At 37.3% G+C, this 16,976-nt stretch overlaps 1 protein-coding gene across 4 annotated transcripts; it reads right to left on the reverse strand.

Annotated features, from left to right (window-relative positions):
• Positions 1 to 4,589: 4,589 nt before the first annotated feature.
• Positions 4,590 to 16,585, reverse strand: LOC112564209 (DNA polymerase nu-like). 4 transcript variants are annotated; one of them, XM_025238866.1, is made up of 20 exons: positions 15,761 to 16,585; positions 15,364 to 15,510; positions 14,273 to 15,165; positions 13,776 to 14,075; positions 13,205 to 13,293; positions 12,698 to 12,807; positions 12,160 to 12,251; positions 11,538 to 11,783; positions 11,088 to 11,171; positions 10,670 to 10,825; positions 10,396 to 10,579; positions 9,793 to 9,870; positions 9,452 to 9,566; positions 9,085 to 9,167; positions 8,647 to 8,718; positions 8,429 to 8,488; positions 7,953 to 8,063; positions 7,256 to 7,334; positions 6,831 to 6,898; positions 4,590 to 6,347 (listed from the first exon to the last, which is right to left on the reverse strand). In XM_025238866.1, the coding sequence occupies exons 2-20, from the start codon at positions 15,503 to 15,505 to the stop codon at positions 6,169 to 6,171; spliced, it is 3,141 nt and encodes a 1,046-aa protein (XP_025094651.1). In that variant the 5' UTR covers positions 15,506 to 15,510; positions 15,761 to 16,585; the 3' UTR covers positions 4,590 to 6,168. The 4 variants fall into 4 exon arrangements, with proteins under 4 accessions (XP_025094651.1, XP_025094649.1, XP_025094650.1 ...); XM_025238864.1 differs by having other exon boundaries at positions 15,364 to 15,528; XM_025238865.1 differs by having other exon boundaries at positions 15,364 to 15,525; positions 15,761 to 16,584.
• Between the last annotated feature and the right edge of the window lie 391 nt (positions 16,586 to 16,976).

Consider the following 16,976-nt stretch of genomic DNA (forward strand, 5'->3'; position numbering starts at 1 on the left):
CAGTGTTTGTATGGTAAAGGATTTTTGGTGTAAAATGTACTTGCTTTGTCACATATTGCTGATAATGTTGACAGATTTGGTCCTTTGGACTCTTAACTCTGCCTCTCAATTTTATAACTTTTTAGGCTAGCTTAAACGACTTTTTCAAACACCAAACTTTCCACTGCAGCAGCTAATTAAGAATATTTGTCAAAGAGCAGCATAAGGATTGTGTTCCCAGTGGTGAACCAAAAAAAAAAACTTATATAGATAGCCCATTGACAACTGATTGTGACTGGAAGTATCATTTCAGACAACTTTAATGGTCTTTTTCAACAACAAATCATAATAACTGCATAATGGTCAATAATTTATTTTACTGTTATTCTAGATAGCTGGCTGCTGCATTTTAAGATGAAAGTGGTCACAGGGTGTGCAACTTCCCACCACAATCTATTGAACCAGATGCAAGCTTCATTAATTAGAGCTATAAAGCTGATTCCTCATGTCCTATGCTTCCAGTTCTCCTGCACAAGTCATTAAGTAAGTGCAATTTACTTTTTGATTCATAATATTCATAATCCTTGTGCAGAAAGAAAATTTATGAAGCATGTGACCATTAATGGTCAAAATGACTTCTATGTTATTGTGTGCTGCAGATTTAAGGAAGGAGAAAAAAGATAATACCTGAACTGTTTGAACACAGTCATTACACCACAGATAGTGTAGCTTTTGTTGTGATGCTGCACTATAAGAGTGTGTTATTATTATACTTTTGATCTTGATTTGTGAAATCTTATTTGCCTTCTATATTTATTTCCATGCAGGTAACTACCAAGAATCTAGCTGAATCTGCAAGGGACAAAAATGTCGGAGGTGGAGAGTGATGACAAAATGCTCCCACTCAACCAAAAAGGATACGGATAACTCCGATTAGATTTCGGCTCTGTTTTCATTTCCTCTGCTTAATTTTAGGGAATTTTTTTTGGTGACATCATGTAGGGACACAAGGCTGTGTCCTCTTTCTGGTAAAATAGCATACAGTGATAAACAAGTTTTGTACAATAACAATAAAAATGTTCTTTAAAAAAATTTTAACAACCTATCAGCAGCTGACAGTTTTAAATGTACTAAGCTGAAAAAAGTTTATGCAAATGTATTCATTTTGACACAGGGATGCACAGCTAACAGCGAAGGAGAGAAGGATGCCGAGGAATCACTATATGCTGACCATTCAGTTATGCAGCAATGTCCACCACCATTGCCATACTCTTTGCCACTAGTGGTTGGCACCATCTCAAGGGTGTCCCCAAGTAGCAGCTTTCAAAAAAGGACTGTTTCACCTTTGCCTTCACACCCCCAGCGCCTTCCGATTCCATTGTCTGGTTTTCAGCTGCCAGCATAAAGACCCATAACCCTTGGAAGGTAATTTAAAGCCATTTTATTTATAATCATTTTAGCTTTTTTTTCTTCTACCCTTGGCCAAGAGTTATGAACAGTGCTTTTATGAGTTAAAACTTTAAGTGGAAAATCCCAGCCTTTTGCCATAGTGAAAAAAATTTGAAACAAATATGGATCACATATCAAATAGATATGACAAAAGGTAAAGAGTAACCAAAATAAATGGTATTTTCCAGGCATTGTGAACTATAGCAAAGCTAGCAAAGATCAGTATTTTACATGTTTTTCTGCTATTGTGTTCTTAGGTTAGAACTAAACTAGAGAAAGTTGGGATGCAACAACTGTCTCTTCTGGAAGAGATGAAGAATGATACAAACAACCTTAAAAGGATGTTTACATGGATGGAGGAACAAGAACAGGAAAGGCAAATGACACGGGAAATCTGCCAGAGGGGTTCCAGTCTCCCTTAACAATCAGCAGAAGATGTAGAGAGTCTTGAGGGAGATATGAAGACAGACCCATAAAAAAGGACATGCTTGGTATGTGCTTTATTCTGATTTGTTAGTAGGAGGAGTCAAATCTTTTTATCTGATTCCCTTTAAAGGTTTCCATACCATACCATTCATTGTATAAAACTAATGACATGTTTGCAGTACTAAAAAGTAATAAAGGCATTGTTATGTGGCATTGATTAGAGCAGATAGTAAATTTTCTGTACCCACTTTTGCTTGGTTGTATGAAACTTCCTGAATTGTTGCTGTCTTTTTTTTTTGGGGGGGGGTGTCTTTAAATACTAGTTGTCATAACAGGTATTATAATGTTGCCACTGCAATTTTTTTTTAAATGATGTGTATTTATTTTGTCTGTTTTCAGGAATGCCATTCGGTGATGCGTCGGGCTTCACATTAAAGCATGTAGTGAGGGGCATTCTATCTGTGCTATTTTCAACTGAGTTGGCCTGATCTTACAACTTCAATGGGACTCAAGAACCACCCCTTCATTTTACAAACAGTTCAGGGTAAGGATTTAAATATTTGACTCTGTGTGTGTGTGTGTATTACGGTACATTAATACATGCCTGTCATAAAATAGGACTGTTTGGATTGTTTCTTTATCTTTTAGTTATGAACCTTAACCTTTGACTCTGCTAGGTGCAGACAAGAATTTTCATGAGTCATAAAAAAAAAAACATGACAGGAAGATAAATCAGGCCTGGAGAACTGTCCCTACCTCATTTTTGTGATTGAATTACATGCCAAAATAAAATATGGACACATGTTTACGCAATTTCTAGTGACTGTAGTCCTTTAATCAGCTGGTTAACACTGTGTAGAAAGGAATTAAAATGACAGTTTATAGACATCTTTACAGTTCCCATGTATTGGGATTGTTTTTGAAATTAGAATTTCCAGAGTTTTTCTGCCTATAGAAATTCTAACTGAAATTCAAATGCAGTTCCACTTGTAGTTCCTTTCTGTTTATAACACTTTAAATTTTTATGCCACTTTACATATCAGTATAATTTGCTTGTACTCTTTTTGTTTCACATTATATTCTGGATTTTAGGGTCAGTAACCTACAATTAAGTGATTACTTTTTTATGCAGACGCTCATATTCTTATATTTGTTCTATTTTTAGATGCTGCAAGAAAAAGTTATCCTGAAGCTACGGATGCTGACTTGCATGCATCAACTTGGTTAGCTGGTGCTAGGGATCAAGAGAAATGGCAGAAGGGAAAGGGCTGAGCACAGCCTATACGTCAGTTAATTGTTCTGGGGTGGTGGACAAGTAAGCTGTGCAACTTTCTACCTACAGTTGTAAAATTCTTGTACATAAACCTGCATATACTAAATCTGGATTTATATAATTATATAAAACTGTGCTGTGATTATTATTTACTCTAACCCATTAATTTATCAATGAGGATATTTTCACCCGATCCAATAAGAGATGTGTTGTGGTAAATTCAGAATCATTTATATGTTTACAGTTCTTTTCTAATACCTTCTAAAATTCTTGAACATAATTGTGTTTCAAACATGTGTTTGATGGTTTCCTCTTCTTAGTGATAAAGGTGCAATTTAAAATTTTAATCTGTTTTAAAAGATTGTAGTTAATACCATAAGCTGCAATCCAACCTAGAACCTTTTATAGTTAATTTCATGACTTTGATTTATTTTTAGAAATGTCTATTAAAGCATCACTCTTTTTTGACAGCAATTCAGTTCATACTTATCATTTGATATATTGTCATAGATCTTTGAACCTTTTCTTTGGGAAAAATGTAATTAGTGTTAAGGAAACTGCAATTTAATTTTAATTGTTTGTCAATGGATACATGGTTTTGCATCGTTCTACAACTTATAATTAAATAACGAATGTTGCATTAATATCAAGAGGAAACATCTTTTATGTATGCAAACAGACAATGCTTTAAAAAATTTTATATATTTTTAAAAATTATTTTTTTTTATCAGTTTGCTTTTTATCCTTATTTATGATAACATTTTTACCTTGATAAATGATAAATTGTTTATGTATACAAATGAGACAATGCTTTAAAAAAAATTGTATATTTTTAACATTATTTTTTTATTAGTTTGCTTTTATCCTTATTTGTGATAATATTTTTACCTTGATAAATGATAATTGTTTATGTATACAAATGAGGCAATGCTTTAAAAAAATTTTTATATTAAAAAAAATTTTTTTAGTTTGCTTTTTATCCTTATTTTACCTCAATAAACGCCAATAAATGACAAATCATGTTTGTTTTTTTTTTTATAACATTTTGCACTTTTGTGCACTCTTTTGCTGCTTGTTATATATATATAATTATTGCAAAATACACAAATTATTAATCCATTTGATATTGGTATTTTTTAGAATTTTGGCATGTCTTGATTTAGAAATATGTAAATCAGGATATGCCGAAATCCCTAAAAATACCAATAATCTGAAGATATAAATAGTGGGATATATATAAAAAAAAAAAAATGGACGTACCCATGAGCCATCAGGGTTGACTAGCGGTCACAAGGGGGAGAGAAGCGTCCCACGCTTGTTTGACAGGTAAACCGACATGACCCCGTTGTTACGGCCCGGTTTCACTTTCGCTATGGGTCGGACGCCATTTTGCCACATGGCCCCCGGATACTCAAGACATGTGTCCCACCTGTAGCCAATATTCCTTTGCTGCTGGGGAAGATTTGTAAGAATGGGAAATGTGAAGATTAAAAACTGTTCTCTTCAGGTTTTATTTTCTGGATGAGAATGTTATTGAAGAGTGAAGAGAATATCTATACATTTTGTGGTGATTCTTTGTACTTTTTAAAAATAAGGCAACATTATTAAGCAGGTTTTTATAATTCTTCTGGAAACAGTAGTGGTATATCAACAATAACTAGGACCAGAATCAACACTTTTACACGTATAAACATAGAAAACCTTTTAAATCTTATCTCTTTACAGTTTAGAGCTTATAATCACCCACTATATCAATGTTGCTTTTTGATTGATGATGCTTGTTCCCTCCACCCCGCTCCCCCTTCTACCCTATACTTGATCGCGCGAGCGGCAACTGGAGACGGAAGACAAAAGAGGACAAAGGAAACTGGCAGAAATAGCAGGCAGAAGTCAGTGTTTGCACCTGTTTACCGAAAGGCGGCTGGTCTTGCTTAAAAAATTAGTAAAACTTTGGTTATGAGTACGAAAGAAGTACCAATTTGCCGCAAGGTGCTTTGATTGCTTCACTCAACCCCCTCTTTCCCCACCCCAGGGTGCTAGGTTTTAGTATTATACGTAGGTTAGAACAGATATAGTTGTTTATGTGTAAATAAATCTTTGAACTTTTTTACCTGTGTGAGCGTGTCAGTAAGAGCGAATGCTAGCGTGTCGGACGTGTGTCTTCGTCATGTGAAATAGATAAACGTGTATCACTAGAGAGAAAGACGTTAGTATTGTCCGTAGTTGTGACACAACAGCAGAGAGCACACATGAAGAAAAGTCACTTTTGTCTGGGAAAAAGCAGGGTCTTTTGTGGATTCCAAAGTCAGCTGAGTGCGAGTGTGTAGTGGATGTGGAAAAGAACAGAACGCGAGGTATAGACTAGACAACGCACCCGACGAAAGAGAGCTAGAATTTTAGACAATTCTCCTTAGGAACTTCCGACCTCTTCCTTGGAACAGCAAATGAGGAACGGACTGACTTGGCGCTAGGGGCCGCACTGTTACCCTTAGCGAGGAGCATACTCAGTCCAGGTACAGAACTATAAAGAGCTAACGCCTGTATGTTAAAAAGACATGAAACTGATGTAAAATAATGTGCAAAATAGTGTGAATGATACATCAAATGCAAGTATTTGTGTGAACAGAAAAATCCCGAGAGATCCCACTCCCAGACCACTGGCAGCACATGTCAAAGGGGGACAAGGTGAAGCTGGTGGACTTGGATCCCTCCTCCAATGAATATAAACGAGTGCTGCAGCACTTTGGAGGCCAGGCTGTCAGGGTGATTGTTGCCTACTGACCATAAAATGCAGAAGATAATATTCAGCACCAGTAATAAACAGTGAATGTGATTATATATCTACAAGAATTTATTGTTTTAGAAATGGCATTGTTGAACAAAATGTAAATAACGCATTAACAAATACAACAGCCCTTAATGATATGCATCAGACAAAACCCACAGACATTTATCAATTTTGGAAGGAACCCGCCAACTCTCTCCACATATCCTGACATTGGTACAACGAAATACTTGTTGACTGTTTGGCTTAGAAGAGTTTAGGTGCTGCATGGTCTGGACACACTAAAGGCAGCAACATCTGGTGGGCGAAGCATCTGAGGGCTGAGTCTGGCCCAGGAGGTACCGTGAGTTAGATGCACTGACAGCGGCACCTTCAGGCCAGGAAGAAATGGGCAGCATAGCAGCTTGGCATCTTCCATCACCGTTTTGATCACTTCTGTATGAGGATTCGATATTCATGCACATGTGACATGCACGGAGTTCAGGACATTCCTATAATGCTCACTACTCAATTGTACATAAAACAAGAACAGGATGAAACTAGGGTATTTAAACGAAGGCTCAAGAAGAAATTGCCACACATGATGCAAGGAAGTAAAGAAACCAAGGTATTTTAATGTTAGCTATTATTTCTTAATCAACCTTTATGCATAAAAACTTGTTTTCATCATCAAAGTATGCAAAATAGTGGATGCAAAATAGTGGATGCCTAATAAAATCTTTTACAAACGCTAAATCATTTTATACCAAAACCATTGCCAATTTCTATTTTTGACCACTTCTGTCACTATGCCTAGTGACTAGAAGATAACATTGAGACTTACTGCCAACTAATCTTGTTCAAAAGCTATATACTAATTTACTATGAATTACTTCATTATCATCTTCACATATCCAGCAAATATTAAAATATCCTCACCACACGTTTCCTGCAGCTGGTCACTTGGCATTTCCCATACAAGCTCATCATGTATTTGCAGCAACAGTCTTACACACGAACAGATTACATGTATTTCAATAAGGGAAATACATAAAGGAAAAAAACACCACACATAGATCTCACATTCAATCAAAATGGAAGAAAAACAGTATGCTGATTTTGTCAAGCTAGAGTTACAAATAAAAGTCAAATATTTTAGGTATTATTTACATTTTCTCAGTCTTAGCTGCTGTTCTTCATCTTTCTTATGTGGTTTGTAGGTTCGTGCATACAACTATCAACACTGGTTTATGAAGCATACAGCCTGAAAGACCTGATTATAACAGAGAAGAAGCAGGTAATGAGAGGTGCTCAGAAAGTCGTCATCAGATCAGTATTTCTTTCCTTTTACTGTATCATCTCACCTAGCCCTCAGGTGACTCTTGTTATACAAAGCCTCTTCAACTCTCAGCATGGTACATTTACAAAGGTCAGCAGCAGAACCTTTCAGAAAAAAAGCCAAGACCAGTTGCCCTGGACAGTGATTAAATTGCTAGTGATCTGGGCAGGCAACAGAGATATCCATCTAATGAGTTATGAGTTTGAAACAATGAAAAAAAAACCCCACAGACATGTAAGCTGGTTGTTTATAGACAGGTGAAAAGGCTTACATTAGGAAATGTAATGGATTTTTATGACTATTGAGAGAAATTTGCCATCAGTTTGTGGCATTCATAATGCCTTTCTAAAGATTGAGGCTATATGGCATTTTGTCTGTCAAGTTGAAATAGTAGCCTTTTTATCTCTTCCACTTTTCATTCATATCTACTTCAGCTATTTTGAGACATAGCAATGTTGTGTATATACCTGACTTTGAAGCTACAATTCACAGGCATTAGGCTTATCTGGGCCAGGGACTAGAAAACAGTGGATTGGTTAATAAAATGCAACAAAAAACGGAGTCTGCCTTCCACATGACATTCGGTAGACAAAATGAACAACTTGACGGTTCACCTCTTCTTACACCAGTTAGCTACAGGACATTTGCCTTCTACTCAGTACAATAAGGAATGCTAATGCAGAAAACACCATGAGCAAAATACTCCCCACCAAAAAACTAACCCTGTAAGCAAAAATTGACTGCCTGACGTTCAGCCTGGGAACGCAGTTGTGCTGCACTGTGAGTGATGTTTGGCAACCAGCGTTTCCGCCCCATCAATGTCTCTACATAACCTGCAAAAATTATAGCATTTGTTATGGAAATGAAAAGTTTTTGTCTGAAACAGTATTCATGCCACTAAGATATCCATATTAACACGAATTTTTACGATTTGGGGCAGAATCAAACATGATGTCAAAATTGTTTCCATTCGGCCAAAATTTGCAATTAAAACTGCAGCTATTTATGCATACAACAAGTGTTAAAGGTGTACCAAAGACAACAGAGACTAACAAGAAATGTAGAGATGAAAATTAAAATGATTATCAGGGATTCAGATTTACATGGGCTGCCATTGCATCTGAAACATGATGAGATTTTACGACAACCATTGATGCTACTTGACATTTAACAGCAAAAATATAAATGCAAGAATTACCATGCTGCCTTGCAAATGTGACACACCACTGAGTGAAATGCTGAATTGCTGGAAAAGATACTGAAACAAAAATAACATTATAATATATGCTGCAGTTCAGACTGTCTAACACACGTTATCCTTCTACAAATAAGCAATTCTTTAGAAGGTCGAGGTGAAATAAAACTTAAAAGAATTAATTTATCTATAAATGAAATTTTAGAAGGTTTCAATTATACCTAAAAAGCTGTTGATGATCTCCTTGGCTGTGGAAGGTGTTGCTTTCAGGTACTTAGCCAACCGCTCCTTGCCTAACGCACACACACACCACACCATGTGCAGGTGAACGTGCACACACACACACAATCAGGTGAGTAGACCTCAAAGAATCTAAAACAATGGCATCTTACATCCACAAGCAGTCTATATTGAACAGTGCTGAATGTGGTAATGATACCTAAAGGTGTTGGCAAGCCAGTCTTACATACAATTGCTGCATTAGGCATTCAGCAAAATCTAATTAGTTGTCACAAGAATCAGTAATATCTCGAATATCACAGGTGTGACATATAAGACAAGCAGGGGAGATACTACGAGTGAGCGACAGCAATGTCACTTTTAGACAATGACAGAGATTAAGGGAGCAGGAAGAGACAAAGACAAAAGGATAACCTCACCCACTCCATACATGATCGAGTATACCACGCGCTTGGTCTGTTCCCGCTCCAGATTAGTTATTTCGCTTTCTGCTTTTGACAACCTGGTGCATGCAAATTCATATATATTTCAATGAATAAAATTACGCTGTAAGAGAGAAAAACCGACCCTGCTTCTGTTAACTATAACCAAAGAATGTTAAATACGTAGAATATTTCTGTCGCATATTTCCAAACTTAGTGGTAAATATACATACAGATTTTTGTTATAATGCAAAAGCCTGATGGAAATTCCTTCCATTTTCTTGGAAAAATGAGAAAAATATGTATTTTCAACTGCTGCATGGAAATCTAAGCTTTTTGACAAATATGGCAGGCACAAGCATACCATTTGGCTGCAAGCTGAATGAAGACATCAAAATGTGAGAGACTGTTGAAAATAGTTCTGAGCGTGATGTCATCCGTCAGGTGTGCTAGTAAACGTAGTTCTATTTGCTGAAAGTCTGTGGAAAATGCATTTGACAACTACAAATATTTAGCTGTTTGGACTGTCCAAGTATAAGTATTTCTTTTCACAGTCTATCATCTCTATTCATTATCTTACGCATACATCCATAAGCACTTAAGTACATGCACATACACGAATGCAGGCATGCACACACAGGATTAATGGAATATATGAGTACAAAGCTATCCACCCATAAATTAAAAAAAATGAATTAAACATACCAGCTGCCAAGAATATGTTATTTTCTCCACATATGTATGGTTCTCTTGCGCAGATCTTCACTGTTTTAGGTTCAGAACCTTATTGTATGGAGTCAGCAGACAAAGCAAAAGAAGAAAATAATTTTCACTCTCAGGTTGATGAGCTGTTTAGTTCTTAATATCTTCTTTTACTCATTTTTACATTTTTACTGTTCTCTTACGCTCTGTATTCTGGGCAAGCAAAATAGATGTTACTGGTCATTTATTTTATACAGTTCACTTCATATAATAAAGGAATTTTACTGCTTGTTGGTAAAATAAACACAATTTCAGAAACTGAAAAGCTAAGAAACTAATGAGGAAAGGCACTTACAATAAATCTCCTTTATAATTTCCTTTCCATGCATATATTATTGAAGTAAATCACAAAGTTTATCTTTCCTTTGTAACTGCCGTTCTGTGTGATGATGGCTATTTCTAAATATAAAGAATCTCTCATTACTCCTTTCTTTTTATTGCTCTTGGTGCGTCACATGCCACCATAGGTATCCCACATATCTCTCAGATATCTAAGATCCATTCCCATCATCTTAGAAAACAAAAAATGTCAACAACTCTCCTGACCGATTATGATGCTGTTGTCAAAATCTTTGATAACAATAGATGTTTTGGGCACAGCCTGCAGATTAGGGCTGCAAGATGTGAGACGACCAGTGGCAGCAGCTGTTTGGTCCCAGTGAGTATACACCACCCCATCCTGCACCAGTTCCAGGATTCCCTCTATGTACGTGGACTTCATCTTGGCTAACTATGAAAAAAGGTAGGAGAATGCATCTTATGACAATCTCTCGCTCTCTCTCTCACACACACATATGGCAAAGTACTAGAAACACAAGACCTGTCTGTACTGAAGAATTACTGAAGGCAAAGGGTGATAAGCAGACATCTGAACTAGCACAGCTTCTGATGTGGACTTGAGGTTATTTGAGGTGGTTAGTATCATCCCATTTCCACCAGACAGATGTTTGTCAAGACCAAGCTTCTCATACAGCACCTGCCAATACAGGATCGCAATAGCTTTTATCCAGGAAATATGCCCTTACATGATGATTAAACAAGTCCATTAATGAAAGACACAAAAATCCATGCAAAAAAGACAGCTCCCCTCATCAGGTACAAGCTTTAGCATTTGAAGGATACGGCTAGACATAGAACATCTTTCCCGCACCTATGAACGCACACTGACAGCTGCTACATGAAGCCTTAGATAACCCATCTCATCCCTCTCCTCTTCTTCCACTGAAAGCTGCACTTACCTGTCTAATCTGGGATGTGCTGTTGATGGAGAAGGGATGAGCAGCCATTTCATGAGCCTGATTCTCAAGTTTTTGCAGGTTTTTCTGAAATAGACCTTCCTCATCTGAATCTTCAATATGAAGCAGACTTATCGATGTAATTCATGGCAAACTGTGCATACTTTTTTTAAGGTATGGGGGTTCATAAAACTCATTCATCTCTCCTATTATGACTACAGGACATAGAATAAGAATACATTAAAACAGTGGTTGTCAAAGTGTCGTCCGCAGACCACTTGTGGGCCGCACGCATGTCAGGTGGTCCGCGGCTGACAGTCATCATATGTCAGCAAATTGATGTTTAAATCGCCAGATGCGCTAATTAGTTCAGTGTTGATTTCATGTTTTAATTTATTGATGCCCAGCTACTCGTTGACACAAAACTCTGGTAACCACAAGAACATGATTCACCTTCAACATATCAGAGTAACGTAGGAGCATTGGCATGTCTACCCTGATAGGCTGCAACTCCATCAAAGCTAAAACTGGCACCAGTGGCATTTCCACATGCAGAAACAGCTGCCACAGACTATATGACTTTAACAGAATACGTTGACCTTCCATAATGGCTAATGATTCCTTGGCTAGAAAGTAAAACTTAGAGTCTGACTTGGTTCTGTCATAATTATAGTTGTCTCCACAGAATGTTGTGTGCGTCTGCAGCAAAAATAAGAAATGAAAACATCACAGTCATCACGCTTCCATTTAAATTGAAAATAAGAAAGAATTAATAAGGGGAAAAAATAACGACATCAAACCTGCACATACCTATACAAGTGTAATCCTATAAAAGAAAGCAATATTTTTTGGTCCTTTTTAACAGCAGATGCCGTATTTTTGTAACAGTTTTACTTTGCAAAGTATGCTGTTTTGCTAATGAAGACTTCTTTCTGTACATGTTTAAGCTCAATCTGAATTTTTTAGAATTATTTTATAGCCATGGCTATGGTTAACATATGCATAAAATGAGATAAATCTGCTGTGACTGTGTTTTATTAATGTTTCTCATGAATTTGCAAGATGATCCAGTAACCTTTCTGAGATTCTTCAGGCTGCAGGGTGGGTCATCAGGCTTCAATAACCACCCAGCCACTGCTGGGTCCTCCAGGTGCCACAAGATAACCTCTGATAGAATTCACAGTTAGGTCTGAACCTCTTCATCCCACTTGATAAATCTATGGTTTCATTAAGTGCTGACTTCATAACATGAAATTAATTTAATGGTCCAATCATCATCAACTGAGGATTCTACTGCGTGTTAAGTACTGATCTTATAAAACCATCTCAATAACTTTGATCAAAGCTTGACATTAGGAAATAATGGTGGGCTACACAACATAAACTACTTTTTGCCTTTATATAATCAAGTGTTTTGTTAAGCATTGAGTAAATGTTATGCTAAAGAATCTGTATCTTTGGTTTGTTGTCAGAAATATCAAAGTTTTTAAATGAAGGATATAGTTTCATACGTATATGTGTTCATGTGTGTGTGAAAACAAATAAAGGAAAAAAAAGTTAGAAATATGCACTTCAATATAAAGGAAAAGATTAAGAATTGTGAGACTGCTAACCTGACTGCCGAGTAAAGTTTAATTTCTGCAACAGCACTTTCACAAGCAGTTTGCTGTTGACTACCACTTTCCTTGTGGTCTCTTTACATAACAGAGCATTCAGCACGTACCTGTACCGGCAACAGGCAACTCTTCACACTGTCATGCTCACATAATATATGCATCTTAATGCAGTAATGTACAAGTAAATAGCAGATTCATTTTGGTAAAAATGAAGATTCATTACATCATGTCCAAGACATTTCTTAACACTTAAAAAAATTTCATTGACTTCCAGCATGTACAAAGAAACTATCTTTATATCTTAGCATTCAGACAGCAATCCTGGTACACAAGTTCCTAACATTTTCTTGTCTAACAGGTACTACTGTCTGACACATTAGACAAAAAATTGTACTGACAGCATTTTGAAATGAGAGCTAAGCTCACATGAAGATAGAGAGTGGGCCAGCTATTCATGATGAGTCTTGTGTTAAAATGTAAATATGAAGGTAGATAACACCTTACCTGCACCATTTGATCAAAGATGGGTCAGAAACAACTAGGGGAAACAGCATCATTCTGTTCTCAGCATAGACTAAAACACCCTTTGCAGACTTCATGGACATATCACCAAACAATACACAGATAGCATCAGTGATACTTTCATCACCCAGCTTTTACTTTAATACTAATTTTACTCAATTTACTGTATTTTTAACTTAAAACAATATTAACAATGGTAAGATTTTTAGTATACTCTTTATATCTTCTGGTCAAGTATTTTTTTAAAGAAGAAAATACTTTGCAATTTTATTCTTCATCTTTCATCGTGCCACATGGCATTCTATACATATAACATTTGCATGTTTGGATGCAAGCTTTAGTGTTCATGTTGGTGCTATTATTAATATATGTGCTTTTATATTTGTTAATCAAGTGCTTTGAGCTAACTTTTAATGGTGGGATAAAGTACAAAATACAAATAAATCTTTATTAATCCCTGTCAGGAAAGTATAAAGTGCTTTATTATTATTATTATTTAGTACATGCACAGTTTATAGGGTAATTAAATGGTATTTACCATTGTTAGACTCACCTGACCAAACCTGTCATTTAACTGATAGAAGGAAACATTAGCGCTGGTACTGTTGTCATGATAAACTACCATCAGACAAACCTCTCCAACAGTTTCTAGCTGAAATGATATAATCTCTCTTTCTTGTGGACTCAGTGATGTGATGTCTATCAGCAACTGATCATCTCTTGTTGTTTTGGCATTATGGGAACTGCTGGGAATTTTTGCCTTGAGTTTATCTTCAGACTTCTCATTAGTGGCTCTACTCAGGTTCTTCATACAGCTTACATCACTTGCTGCAAGCTGTCTTCTTTTCTCATACTGGACATTTGATTAAACAGTTTTAAAATTCTGTATATTTTTCTATTGATTGTTGAGATTAGGCATGAGTTAAATACAGCAGCCTATCTAATTTAAACACTGAATTGTCTTTGGAAATATGATTTGTATTCTAGTATCATATAAATATAAGTATAGTACAATTAAAAGGCTGAGAGTGAACACCATTAGCTGCTTACCTGGTCAACATGTTGGTGCAGGAACTGTTGTATGTGGGCTTCACTGCTATAGGCTGCAGATGTTGGATGTTTTGTGACACTGACCAAAGGTGTGGGTGCTAGTACAGGCAGATCCATGACTTGTTTCTGGCTTTTATGATAATCTTTATTTTCCTTGAAGTATGCATTTGTGGAGTAAGAATCATGGTTGTCTGTGCTGATCTGTATGCAACTTCTCAGTAAGTTTGCTCCCATTAACTGGTTATTTGTAGTGTGGCCATGGTTAGATAAATTGCGTGTTCTGTAATAAGGCTTCACAGTCTTTGGTGTAGAAGTTATGCTAATAGACTTCAACCTTTCTCTGTTTACAATGTCAGCATTGTTATCTAAGCAAGTAAGAGATCTTTGTTGCACTGCCAATGCAGGAGAACAACTTGTTATTGCATATGTTGTCATGTTTAGTTCAGTAGACTGGGAATAATCATAGGTGTGAGTGCAATCTATGCTTGGAAAAGCTAAAGATATTATGTTATAATCTTGATGCCCATCTTTATTTTGTACTTTGTTTATCTGTGGCACACCTACCAAGAAATTTGGTAGAATTGGGTCACAACTGGGTGCTGTCTTTACAACCTTTATAGGAACTGGCTCCGTCTCTGAGGCCCATGCATGCTTTCTACTGACTTTATTTGATCTATTCTCAGACTGCATAGCTATATATTTGTCATCAGAGAATGAACAGGCATGCTCTCCAGTGTTTACATTTTGTCTTGGGAGTATCACCTTCTGGTTATTTATACACTCTGAAGATCTAATAGGAGTAATTGGCTCCTGCTTCACCTTTGTGCTACTACCTAACAGTGAACACTGACTTTCTTGCAGTTCACAGTTCCCAGCATTATAGGCACAGATTTCTGAAATTTTTGAAAGGACTACACATAATTATATAATCTTAAATGTGGAGACAACTAGTATTTGTGTCTAAAACTAATTGTTTATTTTCTGATTTGCTGTATTATGATTAGACCAAAAGACAGATATCACAAAAAGATATGCTGTCACACACACAAGGATGGGGCGATAAGCACGCACAACAGATCGCGAGGAAGTACCAGAATTATTGAAGCTCCATAATGAATCCTTGACGCCATATCTACGCTCGAGGCTCATCAGCACGATCCTGGCTTGCGCGGAGAGTAAATCTGTTTCAGACAACCGTGGTGGATTGTTCAGCGGTTTTATCCATCGACCCATTGCTCCTATTCGGGTAATAACTGCCGAAGAAAGTTATGCAGCAGGAGGTAACTATATACACATGTATTTTCAGTTAGATCTACAGCTGACAACATTTTTCTAGAATTCCAAAGTCGTCGCACTTCAAAGTAAATCTTATTTAATTCGAATTCCTTAAATTCTACAGTTAGGGATCTAATTCGTTAAGCCGCTTGCAGATGATGTATTTAATTATCATTTTTAATGGAATCGTATTGACAGGATGGTCAGTTTTACCTTATTTACAAATAATCTTGTAGCGGCAGGTGAGATCTGCTGCAGCTTGCCGACTTCAAAGTCACTGTAAGGTTACCGCCGAAAGTGTATCGCGTGATTTGATTGGCTGATCCTGGAGACTGGAAAACGCCTTCGATATCTACTCTGAGAGGTTTGTCACCACGTCAGTCAGATGCTGTGGGTTCATATCTTGTTTCGGGACGCTGTATGTGACACCAGTTGACTGGGCGTAGGGAGTTTTTTCAGGGTTTCCGCGGTTTCCTCCTTCCCCCCACCCCCACATAGTGAGAATTACTCACCAGAAGGTGAAAGCACTATTAAATCAACCAACCATCGGCGTCGGACGCAGATGTCAGAGAGAGGAAGACGTGTCTCAGCACCGCCAGTGGATGGTTATCTCCATCAGCAAACTGTCGCCATGAGACCAACAAACATACGACTATATCTGCGCAAAGTGTACTGCGTGTGCCGTGTAGTAGGTGACCCGGTTTCACAGCAATATCAGATTTTGATATGATGAAAAAAAAGACAGCAAGCGCTGTGTGCACTTTGCGAGAAGCAGGCGATACTGATGTGCCTGTATTCTACACAGACGCACGCACACACAAACACGCGAATGTAGAAATAATTATAATTTTTATAGACCGCCTTTTCCCACCATCGATACAGGCATACAGCTGCCACAGTTGAGCTCAGCTGCACACTATGCCAGAGACATGTCACACATATCTTTTTCCTGATGAGAAGTGTCACTCAAGTTTCATTAGCTCAGGTTTTTAGACTTTGTGGCCTCTCATCTACATGTGTTTGTTGCCTACTCGCGCGCATGATTTTGTATTTGAGTGTGTGTGCTCAGGCCAGTTCTTAGCCCCCGCGGGGCCCGAGGCAAAGGGCATGTGCGGGGCCCTCACGCCACGATCACACGGTTTCAGTTGGGATCTAAAGTCACATATCAATCAAAAGCGCGGGGCCCCTTGAAGCGCGGGGCCCTAGGCAGATGCCTCGTCCGCCTGCCCCTAAGCACGGCCCTGTGTGTGCTTGTGTGTGCATTAACCGGCGTGGGGTTGTATACACTTGGATAGAGACGTGCAAGAACGTATATATATATATGTTTAGGCGCATTAATTTCTGAGTCCATCGATCAAAGCTAATTACAGAACAAAATACTATGCACTTCATTCCTTCTTTTACATGTAATTTCCTTCGCGATGAGCAG

The sequence above is a fragment of the Pomacea canaliculata genome, linkage group LG5 (assembly GCF_003073045.1).
Source record: "Pomacea canaliculata isolate SZHN2017 linkage group LG5, ASM307304v1, whole genome shotgun sequence".
Taxonomy (NCBI): domain Eukaryota; kingdom Metazoa; phylum Mollusca; class Gastropoda; order Architaenioglossa; family Ampullariidae; genus Pomacea; species Pomacea canaliculata.

Excerpts from the sequence above, each read along its gene's own strand:
- LOC112564209 (XM_025238866.1), bottom strand. The coding sequence starts at position 15,505 with ATGGGTCGATGGATAAAACCGCTGAACAATCCACCACGGTTGTCTGAA. Across the intron at positions 9,871-10,395 it reads TGACAACAGCATCATAATCG|GTTCTGAACCTAAAACAGTG; the intron begins GTCAGGAGAGTT and ends CCATACAATAAG. Across the intron at positions 9,168-9,451 it reads ATTCAGCTTGCAGCCAAATG|GTTGTCAAAAGCAGAAAGCG; the intron begins GTATGCTTGTGC and ends TGCATGCACCAG.